Genomic DNA, 19624 nt, shown 5'->3' on the forward strand with positions numbered 1-19624 from the left:
GAAAAACCTTGAAACAATGCGAGAGGCGCAGTGATGTGAGCATGCAACAGATCTTTCACCAAAACAACCGCTGTCATATTTAGATGTAAGGAGGTGCAGTGGTCCTCGGTGGGACGCAGTAATGGCTGGCTGCAGGCAGGGGCTGATAAAGCCAGTGGATGAGAGCAGGCAGATTTGTGATTAAAGCCCCCGATCAGAAGGCTCGGGCCTCCTCTGATAACTAACAAACAAACCGAAAAGGCCTCCTCACGTGTCATTTCCACTCACGACCCGGTGCTGATGCTGTGGCTGCGCCGGTACACCGCGTTTCGGAGCACGCTCACACGCGCCCCTCTGTACTGTACCTTGACACTGGTGTGGCTGGTCTGCGTCTCGGCCTCGATGCGGACGTGTCCTCCGCTGTTCTCCTTCCGATCCCGGCACGAGTTGTTGCGCGAGTGCCGGCTCTGGTAGGTGATGACGGAGGGGATGGTCTCGGCCGCATCGGTCTTGATGAAGAGCCCGTGCAGCGTGGCCGCGGTGCCCTGAGAGATGGTGGTGGTCTGGTGGGGGGAGTTGGATTCGTCTGAGTCCCGGCAGTAGATCACCCCGCTCTGAGAGACGTGGATACTGGGAGCGCAGCCCATACCTCAGCGACGCGCCTCCGGAGCCAGATCCCAGATAATAAACACCGCCGACACTTGGGTACCACCTTCCTGTCGTCCACAGCTGCCTGCACACAGGCGGCCGTTTTCTCCGGGCATCGGCTGCGGGCTCGAATCGCTCTCTCCTCCGCACACCTCCGTTTTGAGCACATTAAGGAGGGGGGAAAACGTGAGGTGTTGGTGATTGTTTAATTCATGCGTCCCGTTGGATCTGGTTCCTCCTCAAGCCTCCGCTATTGCAGGATCTTGGATTTGGAGAGCATATTTGGGACGGAAAGGTGATTTGGGAGATAATCTGGAGCTCGCTGATGGCCTGTACCACCCGCTAGCGCATCTGTGAAATGCCCTGGACTAATGAATACAATTAATAAATGGACTGAACCACCTGGCTGCTCTTTATCACCTCTTTCTTCATATCCGGCTGTGTGTCTCATCCTCTGGGACATGCGCGCATTTTTGGCCTGTGGAGAGTAACTGGCTTTATGAAATCTCCTCTGTGTGTCTATACTTTGGTTATTCTGCTTGCAGATGATTGGCCACAGTCCATCCCCCCCCTCTCTCTCTCCCTCTCCCTCTCTCTCTCTCCCTCTCTCTCACATTATATCACTTCTCTCTCTCTCCATCATGACCCTTTAATCTCCCAGGAGGCCTTGCCCCGACTCCAGGGATCATTTACAGCCTCACTGTGCTGAAGGAGACATAATGCTATCAAAGTAATGGCGGCTTGATGAAAAACCACTTACTGCCCAAACCACTTCCCACCTCCTCTTTCAGCTAATATCTTATTTATATTTCATGATAAAACTAAGTTGGATGTGATCGTATTTATTTTTGCCAGAGCTGTGCAGCAGCCTCAGTGTCCGAGCGTGCGTTCTGTTGTGTTGGACCGTGAAATCAATCAGGTTGACCGTTGACATCTGACCTTTGACAGCACAGAGATTGTGAGCTAATAAACAAGACAAACGCTGCAACTGATGATTATTTATATTATTGGTCTGCCGATTATTTTCTAGATTAATTGCTTTGGTCCAAAGTTCAATGTTTGTGTTTACTTTGCTCGGCTTTGTTGTCCTTGTTTTGCTGTGTATCTTATTATTTCTGGGCAAGAACATGAGAGCAGTGGAAAAAGAGGAATTAAATTCCTTATCTGAGTACACATACTTAGTGAACAAAGCCGACTCTGGTTCTACGGAAATGTGCAGGGAAATATAAGAGGACAGCTTTGTCACACTTTCTTAAACCCTGACTTGACATCTTCAAGCTGCTTTTATTGTCCAAAACCCCAAATATATGTGCTGACTATCATATATGACAAAGAGAAGAATCAGTCCTCACATCTGCGAAGCTGAAACCAGAGAATGTTTCACATTTTAGCTTCAGGATCAAGTTCCCGACTAATCAATCAGCTCTACTAACCATCATTCATGGTGCCACATAATAATAAAGTAGGTTTGTAAGGTGGAAATAATGGTTTATATTAACTGTTAATATTAGATTTATTGATATATTAAAGTCTGACTGCTCTTTATTCCATGATGGCGCCTGAAGGAGGCGTAAATAAAATGACACTACGCAGTAACAAGTAAATAAATTAGAACTAAACAGACAAATATTCAGTGTTTACTTAAATGAAGCTTTAAAAGTAGAGGGTTAATAATATTTGCTTGAATTTAGAGATGAAACAATTAGTTGATTGATTGATTGATTGACAGAAAAACAATCAGCGACTCTAATAAGCAGTTTATTGTTTAATAGGCGACTGGAGGCTGATTCCAGGAGGATTTATTATCTGTAAGTGTCTTTGGGTTTTAGACATTTGGACGAGCTATTTGATGACGGCACTTTGAAATCACGGCAGGAATTTCTGATATTTCATAGATCAAATGATCAATCAATTCAGCTTCAGATCATTAGTAACAATTAGCTGCAGCCCCATTAGGATTCATCCATTTCTCTCATCGTCACTGCTTGGACAAGTTCGTCTAACAACATTTAACACCTTGATCTCCTGTCAAACACACTCAGGCCCATAATCAACTAAATACCTCTTTGAAAAAGGCTGATTTATAATATTTGGGTTGCCAGGTTGTGTGTAACCATCTCCAGGACAGCAGTGACACCAGTATTTAGTCTGGGACGCCGTTCGGCTCCACCATCGCTCCAGCTTTGTGTTCATCCTTTACAGCAGCTACAATCAATATTTTTGTATCAACACCAGATCACATGACGGCGTGATGAGCGCTTGCAGTGACAAACTGACAGAGACTTATCATTTGAGCCCCACAGAGCACGTTATAGCACCTTTCAGCTCCTCCGTTTGGTTCTTGCAGCCCACAGCTTCGGTCTCATCACTCTCACCAGCGTTGTTTTGGCTAAAAGCTCAAAAAAAAAAAAGAAACCCCGACAAGCTGGTGAACACAGTGCAGCATTTAGCAGCTGAAGAGCCAGGTGGAGACCAAAGACCGAGCTAAAAGAGAGCGACTATTGGACGTGAACACGACTCAACATTAAGGATTATGACAGCGATTTAAAAGGCAATAATACGTCACTGTTGATGGTTTGATTATGTTGCTCTTGTGGTCTAATTCTTTAACACTGCATGTATAAAACAGACCCGGCTCATGTCCAGTTTTTTGATTCACACAATTTAAGTGAGTGACACTGAAAAGACTTCACCTGCAGCTGAGCCACATGCACCACATGCTGTAACCACACCAAGAGTGGGAGCTGATTTGCTGACTTTCTTGGGATCCCAGATAGACATCTTACAGTTAGAGCCTGAAAAGTAGTCCCGACACTTTCTACGGCTCCAGTGGCAGAACTTCACTCCATGTGTATTTTAATATTGTGCCACTTTCTACATCTACTCCATTCATAAAGCACATTTTTCTCCAATATTAAACAGCTATATTTACTCTACAAAATCAGGATTTTACATACAGATCTTATAAAACATGACTGCTATTCAACATCGTTTAAAATAGTTTCAATAGTTACTACTGTTGTTTGAGTAGATAAGGAACATTATCAATGAAAGACTTTCACTTGTAATCCTTTTACAGTACGAGCACTGCTAGAGTGAATCATCTAAATTCTTATTTCACAGTAGAAACTACTGCCTACATGCTTATTTGGATTTGAGAGCACTGTGTACAAAAGATCCTATTTAACATGCTCAGCTCTCTTACATGATCTCCTGTTGAGACGGCACACAGCCCCCTGGTGGAAGGCCTCACACATGCTCCAACCACCTCATCTTCATCAGCAGCACACATATAAGAATAATAATAATATACCCCAAACATCCTCACACATCACATCTGTGCTGTTATCTGCACATCTGTCTGTAGGTTTTAGCCTCAAACATCCAGATTGTAATTGGCAGCCCAACACACCACACAAATTCCAAAAAGAAAAACAGATAGCAAGCTGTAAACAACTGCAATCACACAGGAAGATGTGTTAATTAACCTTAAAACTAAACCTTCCATCATTATGAGCACATAAACCTGATCATTTAGTGATTTAAACCAACTCCACTATAGATTTATTGTGGAGAAAAGTTTTTGTTTCTCTGTAAAGAACAAATCAAATATGTTTTCAGTTATAAGCAAAGCAAATGGTGAACAACTTTGCTTCTCATTAAGCTCTAAAATATTAGATCTTATTATATCCCCACTTTCTCTACTTTCAAATCTCATCACAGTCGCATTTTTTAATTTTTTAATATGAACTTTTGGCTCCTTAATGAGGTGTAAGTAGCAGACAACTAGTGCCAAAGTGGTTTTGGATCATATGAACTATTCCTATAATTAAACATGTTAAAGTTGACAGTAAGCCCACAGTGTTTTCTCTGGAGGCTCTGACATGTTGCTCCTGTGCAGTGGGCTCCTACCTTTGGTGGTCCATTGGGAAACACAGCCCTCTGCTCTGCTGACAGTCCACTCATGTCTTACAGCCACGACGGTTTGTCCTTCAGTGTGAAAGCAGAACAACAGTGTCAGCTGGTCACAGTGGACATGCACGTGCAGCACCGTGTCTGATGGCCGTGGGAACAGCTGCCTCAGGTACCGACCCGTGGATAGTTGGTCAGAAGTTATCTGCCCCCCCCCCCCCACCCCCTGAACTTCACAGCCTCCTCTTCCTCAGGCAGGCAGGCAGGCAGGCTGGTGTCCGTGCGGTCCTAGTGTCCTCAGACACTCTGCTGCAGAGTTTTCTGCATGTCAGGTGAAACACTTCTTACTGCTCCACGTTTGTCTGACGGGCCAAAGATTGTCTGCACATTTGGTTGCAGCGATGCACAATAAAAAAACAACAACAACAAACAGACACACACCAACATGCATTAACTGTTTAAACCCCAAACGTACCTCTTCTGTTTCAGGCCTCATGTTTTCTCCTTGTTGCGCCTCAAACACGGACAGCAACAGGATTAACTCCATATTTAATGTGTTAAGATTCACTGAAGTTGGTGAATTAATGACCGTCTCTGTCAAATTGGCCGCCATCTTGTACGTGAGATTTTTTTTTTTTTTTTTTCAAACAACTTTATTGACACATTTGTTCATCAGGTTGGAGTCACCTGGTGCACACAACGATTACAGGCAAGCCAGCATCAAATAAAATAAAATAAAACAAGATAAAATTAAATTAAATTAAATTAAATTAAATGGATATCTTGTCGTGCCTACAGTGGTTAGGTGTGTGTTTGGTTAGGTTTAGACACAGCAGAGACGGCCTGGAGCAGAGCAGCACTCTACTGAGTGCATCTTTGTGGTTTTTAATTTGTGGTCTCACTGGTTTCTGCCAGTTCTGAGCTGATGGCACCGCTGGACATCCTCTGATTTCAAAGGGAAGTAACTGTAATGTGTCTTTCATCTGCTGCACTAAGTTTTCTTGGCCGACCACTGCGTCTACAACGATGCCCGTTTCTTTGTGCTTCTTCAAAAGAGCTTGAACAGCACATCTTGAAACCTCAGTCTGCTTGCTGATGCAGTGTATCCACCTTATGTCCGTGGTGTATGACCTTTGACATGAAACTGTCTTCCACAGCTTCACCTTGGCAGCAGAGTTTGTTTCTGCTTCAGTTAGTGGCTGTGATTCAACCTACTTATGAAACTGATGATTATTAGCACCTGTTTGGTATAACTGGTTAATCACACACCTGACTATGATCCTACAAAATCCATGACTGCGTGCAAGTGTGCTGATGGTCACAGCAAATATTAATTTGATTTAGATTTTTCTTCTGTTCTCTGACTTTGCATTTTGTAAATCAATAAAACTTCAGTGTTATATTCTTGAAAGCGTTCTCACTTCACAGCATTTCTTCACACCTGCCGAAGACCTTTGCACAGTTCTGTATGTGTGTATGTGAAACAATCATCAGACTGTAATTGTGTTCTTGTACTTCACAGAGAAGCTTCCTGATCCGTCCGTCTGTCTGTTATCACCTGACGGGGCACTGAGTGCAACGATTAGTCTCGGGGTGCAGAGGCACAGGTTAATCAATCATGAAGCCTGTTCAAGGAATTCATAGAAATTCGCAGAACTGAGAATGGCGGTATGGAGAAAATAGATGGAGATGGTTTTGCTATAAATATCTGTTTACTCCTGAGAGACACATGAAGTCACATTATCAACAAAGAGCTTCTCACCATGCAGGCCATGATTCTGGGGGATGACAGAGATGCCACACAACAGACGTGCGGCTGTGATACGCCCAGATTATGATGCAGTTTGTACATTTTCCTGGAAGGAGGATACAAAGAAATGAACACGTTGCCTGAATCAATCACCCCTAAGAGATGTGTATATGCAAAGATTATCATGTTTTATGCTCACAGACAGACGAGGGCGAGCTGAGCGCTGCCTGTATCAGATTAGTTTTTAATTCTTCAATATGCTGCTGATATATGATCAGCATTCAATGTGCTTCCCTCAGACTGCAGATTCAAACTCTAAAGAGAATTCATATTTACTTTAATATACTGATAATTTTACCATGAGACATGTAATTTCCCACTTTTTTGGTCATGCTAGCGACATGACACTTCCACTTCCACTTTCATTACACTTTGGTCCAGACTGAAATATCTCATCAACTATTGGATGGATTGATGAAGCAGAGTATATAACTGTGTCACATAGTCGTGACACCTGGTCCATTGAGCTCGACAAGTCATTGTTGACCTTGAAAACAGAATTTTATTTGTTCCCAATTAACAAATAACACAATAAAGGATTTACATTTTTTTCAAGGAATTGAATAACAACACACTTACAGGAGACAGTGCTGATTTAGAGGTGTGTGTTATATGGTATACAGTGCAGAGATAAGCTACACATATGAGGATACTAATATATAAGTGCACGTGAATGCAGGCGGCTAAGAAGCGGACAGGTGAGGTTCAGTCCAGGGCTGAGACCATGTGCAAGTGGTTGACAAAACAATCTCAACTCATGGTCCACTTAGTTGCACTTTGTCCCTGTATTTGTACTGTAAATTCCTATCAAATTACTAACACACAGCCGAGTGGCGTGTCAGAGCGAGAGCTGTGGGAGAAGTGCTTTGCTGAATTATGATTTATAATTCTTCTCCTTCTTCTTATTGTGGGAAGAAACTAGTCTTGTGTCTTGGTTGTCTGGATGTGTCCTCCCTGTTTCCCGGCTCTGGACAAGCTAAAAGTCCTGGATTGAGAGTTAGGATCAACGCCAGTGATTATTTCAGCAGTCCTGACTGTCCCTTGGTGATGGATGTGCAGAGAACAGATTGGATGATTGCAGTGAAGAACTTGTCAGCAGCTCCTGAGACCGGTTGAACTTCCTGAGCTGGTGCAGGAAGTACGTCCTCTACTGGGCCCTTTTTGATGATGGAGTCAGTGTTTTGTCCTGGGAGATTCAGGATCTCAGAAACCTGAGGGCTTCCACAGCAGATGGATTTTAACCATCCTTATTAGTGGCAGATATTTTTTAATGTTTCATTTATGTGGTTTGTTTTTTCAGTTAATAAATACAATAAAACAGGTAAAAGCTGAAGTGCTCTACTTAAATTCCTTCCTCTGCAGGCTCCTCAGCTGGCCAGCAGAGGGCGTGAGAAGTACAGTAGATAAGGCAGAATTTTCTTTTCTTCTTTTTTGTGTTTTGTTTTAAACTGTCAGTGGTTCTGTATTGAGAGCAGAGGCTGTTAGGAGCTGTGTGAAAAAGAGGGGATGCCCGAGTGTGGAAGGAAATAAGAAAAGGGACACAAATGAAGATTGTCTCGATGATAAAGTGAGGCCTCAGACTCAGATAATACACGCATGCATATATGTACATACAGTTCTGTCTTAATGTTTTTATATTCATTCCATGTCTGTTTCATGCGAAGCACTTGGTGCTTGCAGTTTCTTTGTTTAAAGCACTTTTGCTTAGTGTATGAAATGTGCAATACACCTAAACTGTCTCATTATTACTTGGCCAATGAAGCTGATTTGGATTCTGGTGTATAAATGTGTAAAACAGGTAAAAGCTAAAGATGCTGAATTAGCTCTCATCCTCTTTAGCAGCTGGCTGAATTTTAGTCTCCTTCTGCTCAACTTGCAAGAATGTGTAGCTTACCCTGTTATGACATAAGCAGGCCTTTGTTTCCTGAAATCTGAATTATGCAGGGCTGAACTGAATCCGCCTTACACACACACACACACACACACACACACAGGGGTTACAGACTGCTTATGTTACACTCTGAAGGAGGCTTTCACACTTATTTGTGGCTCCATGTGTGCATACATGCATGACGTCAGGAGGCTGTCACATATGAATATAACTTCATGGAGCTCCTACAGCTGTTCTCACTCTGCTTACTGTAACAATGAGAGGATAATTCTGCAGATTCCAGCGAGAAGAGCACCAAAACTTCTGCAGTTTTACTTGGTATTACTTACAAGGCTCACAGGATTTATTGTGGTGTGTGTTCCACATGACAGTTCATGTGTCGGAGTGCGCAAACACATTTGCACATTATTTACAATGTGTAACGTTCAATCCAGTTCATCCCATTCATTCATTCATTCATTCTCTCAAGTGATACTGATTTAGTATTATCTGTGGTGGAGTATAACTAACAACATTTACCCAAATACTGTTCTAAAGTACAATGTTGAGGTATTTCTCTTAAGTATTTCCATTTTATGCTACTTTATACATCGACCCCACTACACTTTGGAAGCCAGTATTATAGGTTTTTAAGTTGTAGGTTCAAATATTTGGTAGAAAATATACATAAACTAGTAGATTATGAGAAAAAGTAAAGCTGCAGCATTAAAGTGATGTTCACATTAATGCGTCATTGTAATCAGGAGATATAATCCAGTTATATTAACCTGAAATTCTGCATCATAAATACTCAGTTTTGGTGCTCAGAATATATTTTGATGACATCACTTGTACTTTTACTGAAGTAAGTTTGTTGATGCTGGATTTTTTACTTGTAATTCAGTATTTCTGCACTGAGTATCCCTCTTGTTTTATTGCAATCATGTGTCATGTGATGTATGAAATGAAACCTCAAGTCAGAGATGACAGTTTGTTATTTTTAGATCCTGAACAAAGATCCAATAACCTTTTCTCATCCAAAAGAGCAGCAGGATGTCAAGACAAAGATTGTTCTTGCGGGCGAAGGTAAACTTGAAATGATACGATCAGACCTGGACCTGCTTGCTGTCCTCTCTTCCTCTCCCACCTCTTATATTAGTCTGAGCATCAAAATGTATCGACAGGGGACTATCAATAAGGCCTGACAGGTTATCCTGTGAATACGTAATGCAATTTTCTTATCGCAGAAAGTATGGAAACACCAGAAGAATTGAAATTTTACATTAGGTCTAAGTTTTCATTAATGTATAACGTCTGCAGAGTGTGAGGGCTGTTTATCAGTGTCAGGGGGAGCAGATACGAGGAAACCTCACAGTCGAGTCACAGCATCTCGGTCACAGTCACAGCGGCTCATCACCCCGTCAGGCAGCACGTTCAGAGTTCATATTAGCACGTGTGGTGATGTTATCTGCTGTCTGCCTTAATTTGTTTACATTTTTTAATAAACTTTTCACAATAAAGCACGGCCATCTGAAAAGTAACATTTAAGGTTTTTGTTGTTTCTGAGGGTTTTCAGACTCAAAAATGTCAGATGGAGGTCATGTCCAACAGAAAACATCAGTGAAATGTTAGTAGCACAGAGCTCCAGGCTTTCTGTCTGACCTTTTATTGAAGGATGGAAGGGTTAGATGTAATGTTGACAGGTGAAGGCCAGGTGGGTCAAGATGCGAGATTTCCAGTTGATATAACAGATGAACTAATATTATCTGAGTGGTTTGTTTTTCCTCTCAGCCGTGCTAGCAGCATGACTCTATGGGTGGTAAAACCTGTCTCTGTTTGTTTGTTGGTCAATTCATCACTTTTGTCAAGCATGAATTTATCTCAACAACTATTGGATGAATTACCAGAAGATTCTTCATTTTAGTGAAAGGTCTCATCCACTGTCCACAGGCATCTTTGCCTCAGTTTGGGCAAATTTGCGTTTCCTGTTCCTTCATTTGACTTTATTGGCAATTATGCATCTGAAATATGTCTTTGTTCTGTCTCCACTGTCCTGTTTGAAAATGATTTGGGCCACAAATGAAGAGGCCACTGTCTACAGAGAAATTTGCTGAAAAAAGTAATAGATTTGTGTTATAATCTTAAACTCCCTAATAGAAAGTACAGCCGAGCATAAGTGGCACTGATGCCATTTGGAGGCATCTTTGTCCAAAGAGTTACAGCTCATGCAGATGTGAATATTTCCTTCCGCAAAGGCGAAAATGGACATTAATTATATCGGAGTCTGCTCCACTAAAAGTTAATGTACATTACTTCCAGAAAGGACACAATAGGAAGCCTCTGATTTAATGGAGCCTAATGAAGCTTCATCACCAGTACTTAATGGCCTCGGCTATTCAGCCAGACCTCTCAGGGCTGAATGAAAAGCTACAGAATTCCTCAAGTGGCCGGCAGCTCTGCAAATGCACTCAGAAGCCAAATAAAACACATCGCTTCAAAGAGGCAGAAAATAGTTTTAATGAGTGTTTAAACAGAAATAGCTCCAATTAGTGAGTAGAATAAGAAGTGTGTCTGTGATTTTAAATGAAATATATGTTGTTTGCATCAGTAAATGGTAGAAATCACATCATAATACTTCTTTATTTGCTGTGATTGAAGTCATTGATGTTCCTGACAATCTCACCAGGTTGTGTTGACACATATAGTGGATGTGGTTTACTTTTTTCAATCTAGGGTCCGTTATACCTCTGGCATTTCTATATCCTATACAGTTAACAACCTTTTTAAATAAATGCTATGGTTGTACATTCATACACATGCACAATGAATGCAAGATGAATGAAACTGGAGGTGAAGATGTGAGATGGTTGGATTTTAGAGTCCCATAAAGAACATTTTAGTCTTTAAAGTATGGAGTGCAAACAGTGTAAAACACCCTGTAAACATATCCTGTTCAATCTCCCTGAAGAAAAACTCAATCAGATTAGGCAATAATATCCTATTATTAACACAAACGTCAGTATGCTAAAAATAGAAAGATTTTATTGTCTTTTCCAGGAGTGTTTGGTCTGCAAAGAGGGCCTTGATGATGTTACCACAATTTGGCAATTTGCTGGCTGAGAATGAATGTTTTGAATGTCAAACACACAATTAGCAATGAACAGTTAGTAGCTTAAATTCTGCTGTTGTCAAGCAGAAATGTTTGTGTCAAAACCTGGCAAAATGTCTTTAGGAACCTCCTGCAGCGTACGCCACACCTACACTGGATCGCTTAGCTCTTGTGGCCGAAAAGCTCGATATATTTCAAATTAGGTGCCTGAAAGCTGATGTGATGCAGGAACCAACAATTCAACAATCACACCCACGTCACGCAGCGATTAATCAGGTGTATTTTGAGAAAGATCTGAACTTGAAGAATACTTCTGTCACTTTTATTTAGTGCAAAGTGCAACACCATGAGTGCCTTTGAGAGAGACCGTCTGATGGTGTGGGCTATTATCACTGTCTGAGCGGTTGCTACTTTTGGCTCCTCAGCGCGGTATCCAAGGAAATCTGTTCAAATTGGACAATTTAGTCAATACCAACATGCAGGGCCAGTGCAGGAAATAGTGCGCCCTTTATGTGGAGTAAGTGTATGGAGGACGGGATGCTGGATGGACTGTAGCTAGTCTCACTTAAATGCAGGAGATGGGACTGTTAGCCTGGGGACCAGACCAATCTGCAAGCTCCATATGGTCCAACCTCCTGTTAAGATAGACTACTCAGGTTTGATGCAATAAACTGTTGAGGCCACCAAGATGGCTGCTGAACATTTTGTTGAATCTGCATTAAAAAACAACTGCACTTAAAGTTTTTGCTGTTGAGAAAGATGTGCTGTACTTCCAAGAAGATTTGGTAAAAGTTTAACTTACACTCAGCTCTACGACACACATTTGTTGCTCTGATTGGCTGTAGGTCTGTCCAGTGGCCTCCAGAGGTGTAATGCTTTGATAAATAAAGAGGTTCAAGACTAATTCACATTTGTAGCTTGGTCTGGGGAATGAAATGCTTTGTAGACAGCAATAGCGGTTTGTTATTCATGGATGTGCCAAAAAACAACAAGAACAACAACAAAATATTCCTTATGGAAGTGAAGCTACATTACATGAGTGACATAAGCCACATTAACAGTGATAACAGTGGAAACAGTGATGTTTGGAGGGAGAAGTGAAGGAAAAAAAAGTTAGTCAGTCACTCATAAGGAGCTGAAGGAGTCCTAAAAAACTTCACCAACTTGAAATCAATATTTTTTCCAACTTGTATCTTTATGTCCATTTTTATTGCCTTCCAGGTGCATGAAACTATCTCAGTGGATTTTCCGAGGTCTGATTTGTCAAGTTCATATATAGTATATGCATTGCTTATCTTGGAGGCACAAACATGTTGTTTCGTGCCTCTTGCCACCACCGAGATTGGATTACTCCGAGGCCCAATCTCTCTGCGTTTGAATGGCTCGACCTTTTCAACAGCCCGAGGCACCTGCAGACCTCAGGGACTGAGCGTCGGCAGGTGGAGGAGGAGTCCTCGGTGTCCTCTGTGTCCTTGGCTCTCAATAAAGTCTGTGACCGAACACTTTTCAACAAGTAGTTCACTGATAGTTCATTTACTTTAACTGTCGATTTGTTTTAAGCAAACCACACTTTACAGATGTGCAGTGTGTATTGGACACAGTATCCATTCTACAGGGAAATTACTATTTTTGTTGTTCAGTTCATAACCAGAGTACAGTTTGGCATTTGGTTTGTTTAGTTTTATGGCATCATTTGCAAACAGATTTCATATGAACCTCTCGTGGATGTAAAGCCGTGCGACCCTCTTCCAGAGACCGGCTAGTGTGTCTTTGGCGTTCTCCCATGTTTCTCACCCTCCCCGAGCCAGACCACAGCGCCGAAGGCTCCGGGGTTTGTCAGGACCGCGTCACACAAGGCAGGCGTGAAAGCAGCTCAGTGAAAGTACTCTGGGTGTGAAGTGAATGCTGTAGAAATCACAGCAGGTTTTAACAGTACTGAGTACAGACTTTTACAGACAACATCACATCAGCCCAGTCGTTTTAGGACTGATTTTAGGAGTTTACTGATCACGTTTAAAGCACGTGTGTGTCTGGCCCATAGCTGTAATGTTACGAGCCAGTATGCAGCCTTAGATGATCATCAGGGCCTCTCGGCTATGGGACAGCCTGCCTGAGGAGATGAGGCTCACACAGTCAGTGGCTTCTTTTAAATCACTTCTTAAAACCCTTTTTTACAGACGTGATGTTGTCTTTTTATTCAGACTCTTCTATTCTATTTTTTATTATTGCTCTAATTCTTGTGTGTAGGTATTTATATTTGCTTTATGTTACTTGTTCTTGATTCATTGTAATCCTTAAAGCTTTAGTTTGGCCTCACCGTGCCGCTCTCTGATGTTCTTGTATCTTGTTTTGCTTCATCCTTCAAAGCACTTTGTAAACTCTATTTTTAACGGTACTATACAAATAAAGTTATTATATCATTACATGAATAATGAATGTGTGTGAATGTAAACTTGTTGTCATCTGGTTTTACTATCAGACAGTCAAACAGGGAATCCCACAGATGACTCACACATCCCCTCGTCGTTCTCCTCTTCCTCATCATCATGAATGTTCCTCTGGTGGTTAAATGGATTAACTCCTGGTGCTCTGATGTCCTCCCACATCCAAAATAGACTGAGGATGAATTGGAATCTCCTAAAGTGTTCATATAAATAAATGTAATGTTTACATCCACTGTTACTCAAAGGACACTAGCGTATCACGTTATCATCTCCTTCCTCATAAAACCACCTGGGTGAATCTTCTGATCAGTATTTCACCTTATTTAGGCTCCTGTCTTTGTGTTGTGGTTCTTTCTGTGTCGCCCTGAGGGAATGCACTCTGTATACTTAGCGTGGTATAAAGATGGAGTCACAATAACATCCACCTTGACCTCTGACCCCTGATTGCTATGCTAATTCTGTTAATGACAGGACAGTAAAAATCCTTGTTGTTGTCATCATGGCCCCATGATACTAAATCTACATTTCCTCCTCAGCACTCACATGATTATATTTAAGTTAACTTAAGTTAATTCTTCACCTCGGAGCAGAAGTTGACAAAACAATCTCTCCTGAAGATCCAATAACTATCGATCACATCACATGATCTCCATCAGTTTGTCCCCTCCTCACTGAAATGTTTAAATTTACATAAACAGCTGCCATCCTCATTTTCTCACATTAAGCTGCAGCAATTGGTTGTTTTAGCCTTAATTTGACATTTACAGTTAATGATCACCTGTGAGATCCAGTTTCATGAATGACCTGTTCAGGGTTGGATGCTCAGGCTTTAGTTGAGCATGAAACACTTTACTGTTGCTTTAAATTCAACCCTTAATCTGCTCAGTTTTACCTGCAAAAGACAGATAAGTGGCAGGTCAGAGCCAGGGTAGCCTGTGGTGACACTAGAATAAGGGTCTTTAATGGTCAGCACTGGGGGAGGACTGCAGCTACCTGAGCATCTTTAGGCATCACTCTCTCTCTCTCTCTCCTTCAACTGGCTTGTCCATCTTTGCTCTCGTCATAACCACGCAAAAAGGGGGGAGGGGGTGAGAGGGGAGGGGGAGTAAGATGTCAGAACTTGGTCTTATATAAAGCAGCGCTGGTGGCGGAGCAGCTCAGACTTTCTCCGCTCAGGTGCGCCTTGCAGACAGAGATGCGCGTTATGGAGCGCACTTTCCGGGAGCAGCTCTTCTTTCTGGTGTTGTGCCTGTCTGTCCTCAAGGGAGACTCCAGATATATTGAGGTGAGTGTCAAACTTACTTCAAAGATTCACAAACAGTTTAAGTTTCTGTCAAACTTTACGCCAAAACGTTTTTTTTTTCTTCTTCTTCTGCAGAACAACGAGATCTCCAAAGATGAATTATATTCATTTTTCAACTCGGAACTGAAGAGAGAAATACCTGAGGAACTAATGTACCGCCGACCTTTACGTAAGTCACATGAAATGTATAGTTTATATATGTTTATGTGCTTGTATGTATCTTAAAGGGTGTGCAGCTTCTATATGTGTATGAGAGAGATGAAGAGATGAACTGTCTCTCTTCACCACAAAGATGGAACATTTGACATATAAAATATTTCTTAGACTTCACTCCATGTGGATATTTCATTTTTTTTTTATTGGCATAACATGTTAAATTTACATGAATAACAGAGAAGCAAAGCTGTGAATGAAGTAGGAACAATAATGGGAATTATTTCTATATATATATATATATTTATTCTACATGTTATTTTGTGATGCACATCTGCTCTAACTGTGGCTGATTGTCTCTCAGGTTGTCTGGACATGGTTGCAGTGGAGGGTCAGTTCACCTTCACAGCGGAGCGTCCTCAGCTCAGCTGTGCTGCTTTCTTCATGGCAGAGCCCAACGAAGTGATCAGTGTGGAATATGACAATGTTGACATCGACTGCAGTGGAGGCGACTTCATCACGGTAAGCTGACAGCTCATCCCCTTAACAATCATTTCCCTCCTTTTTGTGTGATAAGAAAATGTCCATCAGGTGTGAAACGGCATCTAGAAATGATTTCTTTCTTTTAATCTTAACACCCTTAACTCGATTTACACATAAGCAGCTTCTAAGATCTATTATATCTAATAATTCTGTATGTATTTTAGTAATTACGGTGATGATCTGTGGTCTTGTTTTGTAGTACAGCTTGTTTTCATGCCTCCATACTGGGATCAGTCGACTTGCTTGACTAAGCTTAGAAACACATCCTGATTAGACAAAAAGCTCCTTTAACATAATTGCATATAACCTGCTTAGTTTAGGTAACCTGCCCTCCATGGTTCCACGCTGATGCTCTCCAAATGCTAACTAAACCTTCCCACAGCGAGATCAGCTAATATTCACTCATTAAGCGTTCAGTATAGTATGTGGTATACTTTGATCACATTAAACAAAACCCTGCAGAAATCACCTTTGGCTGAAGCTGACAGCCAGCTTTTCAGCTTCTCTCTGTGAATGTGTCTGGTGAAGGTGTTTGACGGCTGGGTGATGAAAGGAGAAAAGTTCCCCAGCACCCAGGATCATCCGCTGCCTCTGTACGAGCGCTATGTGGATTACTGCGACTCAGGATCCCTGAGGAGAACCGTGCGCTCCTCTCAGAACGTGGCCATGGTCTTCTTCCGCATTCACAACGCTGGCAGCGGCTTCACCCTGGTGGTCAGGAAGCACATCAACCCTTTCCGTAAGTGGACTGTAACATTCATGAGTAAAATGCACACATGCACACACATGTTACAGCTTTCGGCCCATTTGTGCAGCGATGAGTGTGTGAGTGTGTGTGTGGTGATGGTACAAGCCTGGCAGGGGGCTTCAGTCATCAATTACACCAACAGGGGACAGTTCGCCATCACTGTGTTTCTGGATCAGGACCAGGATCACATGGCAAACGCTGTCCTACATTAACATGTTAGGGCCGGACGATGAAGCTAAATCTGAGGGCCAGATTGAACACAAGCTTAGAGGTTTTAAAATCACCACTTTGTTTGCTTTCATGAGAGCAGACTTGAAATTTAAGGTGAAGTCAGTTTAATACCTTAGCAGCCGTACATTTGTTTTGCCAGAGAACTCAAATAATAATCACTCATATAAAATCAGCACTTCATAAAATGAGTTTTGTTCCATCGGCCCATTAATGAATCACCCTTTTGTCATTTTTATCTTTGTGTGCTACTGTGTATTTCCACCGGCGTCACCTTGAGAATCCATCCAGGAAATCCTTGTGACATCCCCCCCCTTTTGCCATTTCTTGTCTCCTGGCAGCCTGTAATGTCATCTCCCAGTCACCAGAGGGCAGTTACACTATGGTGATCCCGCAGCAGCACAGGAACTGCAGCTTCTCCATCATATACCCAGTGGAGATCGACGTCTCCGACTTCAGCCTGGGACACTTCAACAACTTTCCAAAGGTCAGCACATGCGTAAAATACTGATTTCTGCACAATATCCATCTTCTCCTCACAATATTCCTCTCAAGTATTTGCCACAACACACTGGAGATGGATTAAAACCTGTTGAAGGTGCACAAAGCAGCCAAAAACCACAACAGCAAAATGCCTTTCTGGAGACATCAGTTCCATACTGTCACCCACATCCAGTAAACAATTACTTTTCCACTGTGGTTTGAGTGAACCGCCCCTTTAAGGACAGCTATTATGCTACCTTAATTGCACGCGAGTTGCCTTACGGCCCATTATTTGACAGGATGCTGTCATATTTATATGCTTCACCTCCAATTTACACCTGCTCGTATATTAAACTCACAAACGTCTTTTGCAAAAGCTTTAAATTCTGCTGACTGCAAGTCATCAATATCAATTAAGTCAATATTTTCTATTAATGGGTGAAATGTGACAGTGAAAGTGGTTGCTCACATGATGTCTGATGTCTGCAGAGGTCCATGCCTGCCTGTGCAGAATCAGGAGACTTCGTCCAGTTGCTGGGAGGAAATGGAATTGACACATCGAAGCTGCTGCCCATCACAGACCTCTGTATCTCCTTCACGGGGCCCAGTGAGTGCACACTCGTCTGCTTCCCCCCACATTATCACACCCTGCCGGTCGAGCTGAGCTGAGACTTAATATTTCTTCTCCTCTCTCTCCCCCCTCCCCCTCAGCCCACATGAAGATCGGCTGCGATAACACGGTGGTGAGGATGGTGTCCAGCGGGAAGTTCGTCAGCCGAGTGTCTTTCAGCTACAGGCTACTGGACAGCCAGGAGCTGCAGACCATCAAACTCAACAATGTGGAAGATTTCTGTTTCAATAACTGATCCCGACAGGATCATAAAGTGACAAATGTATCATTTGACTGCAAACATTTTTAAGATTATTTTACTAAAAACTGGAGCTCCACTCGGCCGGTCCCTCTGATTAGAAATGTCTTGAATCCAAAGACACAAACATAAAAGTACATGAGAAATAAGATAGAAACATTCACTGTGATATGGTGACGAGACAGACTACAAACCTTCATTCTTTTTGGTTTTATTTATTCTTCTGTCCATCTTCTTTTCACTCACTCTGGTTGTTGCTAAATAAAGCTTTATGAAGTGTCCTTTTGTGTTTGGTGGAACTGCTACTGTTTTTATTTTTGCTTTGTGTACAGTATGCGTATTTATTAAGACGAGACTCATGACATTGTTATGACGTTACACACGGGTTCATGGTCAACATTCTTGAAAAGGAATGGTGCTAAAATGAATGTTACCTTCTGTTTATTTTGCTGAATGATAGACGAGTCACAGACGACACAGAGGGTTCACAGGTGTGTTCAGTATAATAAATACAAGTGTTCATTGCCATTATGCTGTTAATTTTGTATAAAATCTTTTTGTAATAAAATTATACCGCATGACAAAGCACTCCGCTGTGGTTTTGCTCTTCTTTCTTGTGTTAATTTGCGCTACAGAGAGAAACAAAGCCGCACACTTGACATTCAAGTATTGGGACACCGTTCATCTGAATAGCAAGAAAGAAAGGAATTTCCTGCAGCTGTTCCTGTCTGTTCTGTGCACTGCCCCATTAAATTACTTTCAATCCATTAGTTTCAGTGGAGGAACACATATGGGAGGTAAAATATTGCTCCACCTTTCCAGACAGCACTGTTTCTGTTTGTTCAGTCCGTGTGTGTCTGTTCAGTGGTGCACTTTAGTGGTGGGACGACACTTGCACAAACTTTGGAGGCACATTTGGTGGTCATTTTGAAAAGGTTTGTATGTTTGCATTATCAGTCCATCTGCAATGAAGTGGCCAGTATGGATGGTTGCCCGATCAAGGACCAGAGTTGGGTAGTAACAGATTACATGTCAGTGAGATCATGTAATTATATCACAAAACATATCTATAGTTACATCTAAATATATCTGACTATAAACAGTCTTGATTACATGTGAAAAAGATGGATAATTAGATTAGACTTACATTATCCAGCACAATGGAAACAATTACTTAATGAAGTTTTCATAACGTCTTTAAAATGTGGAATTTTTAAAATGAATCAGAGAATATTTATGGAACTTAAATTCTTGTAGATGCATCCTTTTTTTTTTTTTAAAGTAAAAGGTGCAATATTTTCATTTAGTGCCAAAGTGACCAAAATACCTGCATGACATTCTTGTCAGCCTCAGCTGTATGTTGTGTTTAGTGCATATGTTAGCTGACAACACGTTAAACTAAAGACGTACAGAAAAGCTAATGAATGGCTGACTTCTTACTTGACACACCTCTGGTGACGCCACCTCTGAAGGGAGCGTGTTAGTCACAGGTTTTAAAAGGTTGTTCAGGCCCCTGACACACAGA

The 19624-nt window shown here is 41.8% G+C and overlaps 2 protein-coding genes across 2 annotated transcripts in view; one reads left to right on the forward strand and one right to left on the reverse strand.

Annotated features, from left to right (window-relative positions):
• Window positions 1-626, reverse strand: part of pde8b (phosphodiesterase 8B) — a 36769-nt gene extending 36143 nt beyond the window's left edge. The window contains exon 1 of the mRNA XM_070850282.1: window positions 345-626. Coding sequence (XP_070706383.1) covers window positions 345-626 — 282 coding nt within the window. The remainder of the gene's footprint in view (window positions 1-344) is intronic.
• A 14341-nt stretch (window positions 627-14967) lies between these two features.
• Window positions 14968-18096, forward strand: crhbp (corticotropin releasing hormone binding protein). The gene is made up of 7 exons (XM_070850815.1): window positions 14968-15057; window positions 15151-15244; window positions 15593-15750; window positions 16300-16510; window positions 17089-17234; window positions 17720-17837; window positions 17942-18096. Exons 1-7 carry the CDS (start codon window positions 14968-14970, stop codon window positions 18094-18096), a joined length of 972 nt encoding a protein of 323 aa, XP_070706916.1.
• The last annotated feature ends 1528 nt before the right edge of the window (window positions 18097-19624 follow it).

Source organism: Pempheris klunzingeri, chromosome 19 (assembly GCF_042242105.1).
Source record: "Pempheris klunzingeri isolate RE-2024b chromosome 19, fPemKlu1.hap1, whole genome shotgun sequence".
Taxonomy (NCBI): Eukaryota; Metazoa; Chordata; class Actinopteri; order Acropomatiformes; family Pempheridae; genus Pempheris; species Pempheris klunzingeri.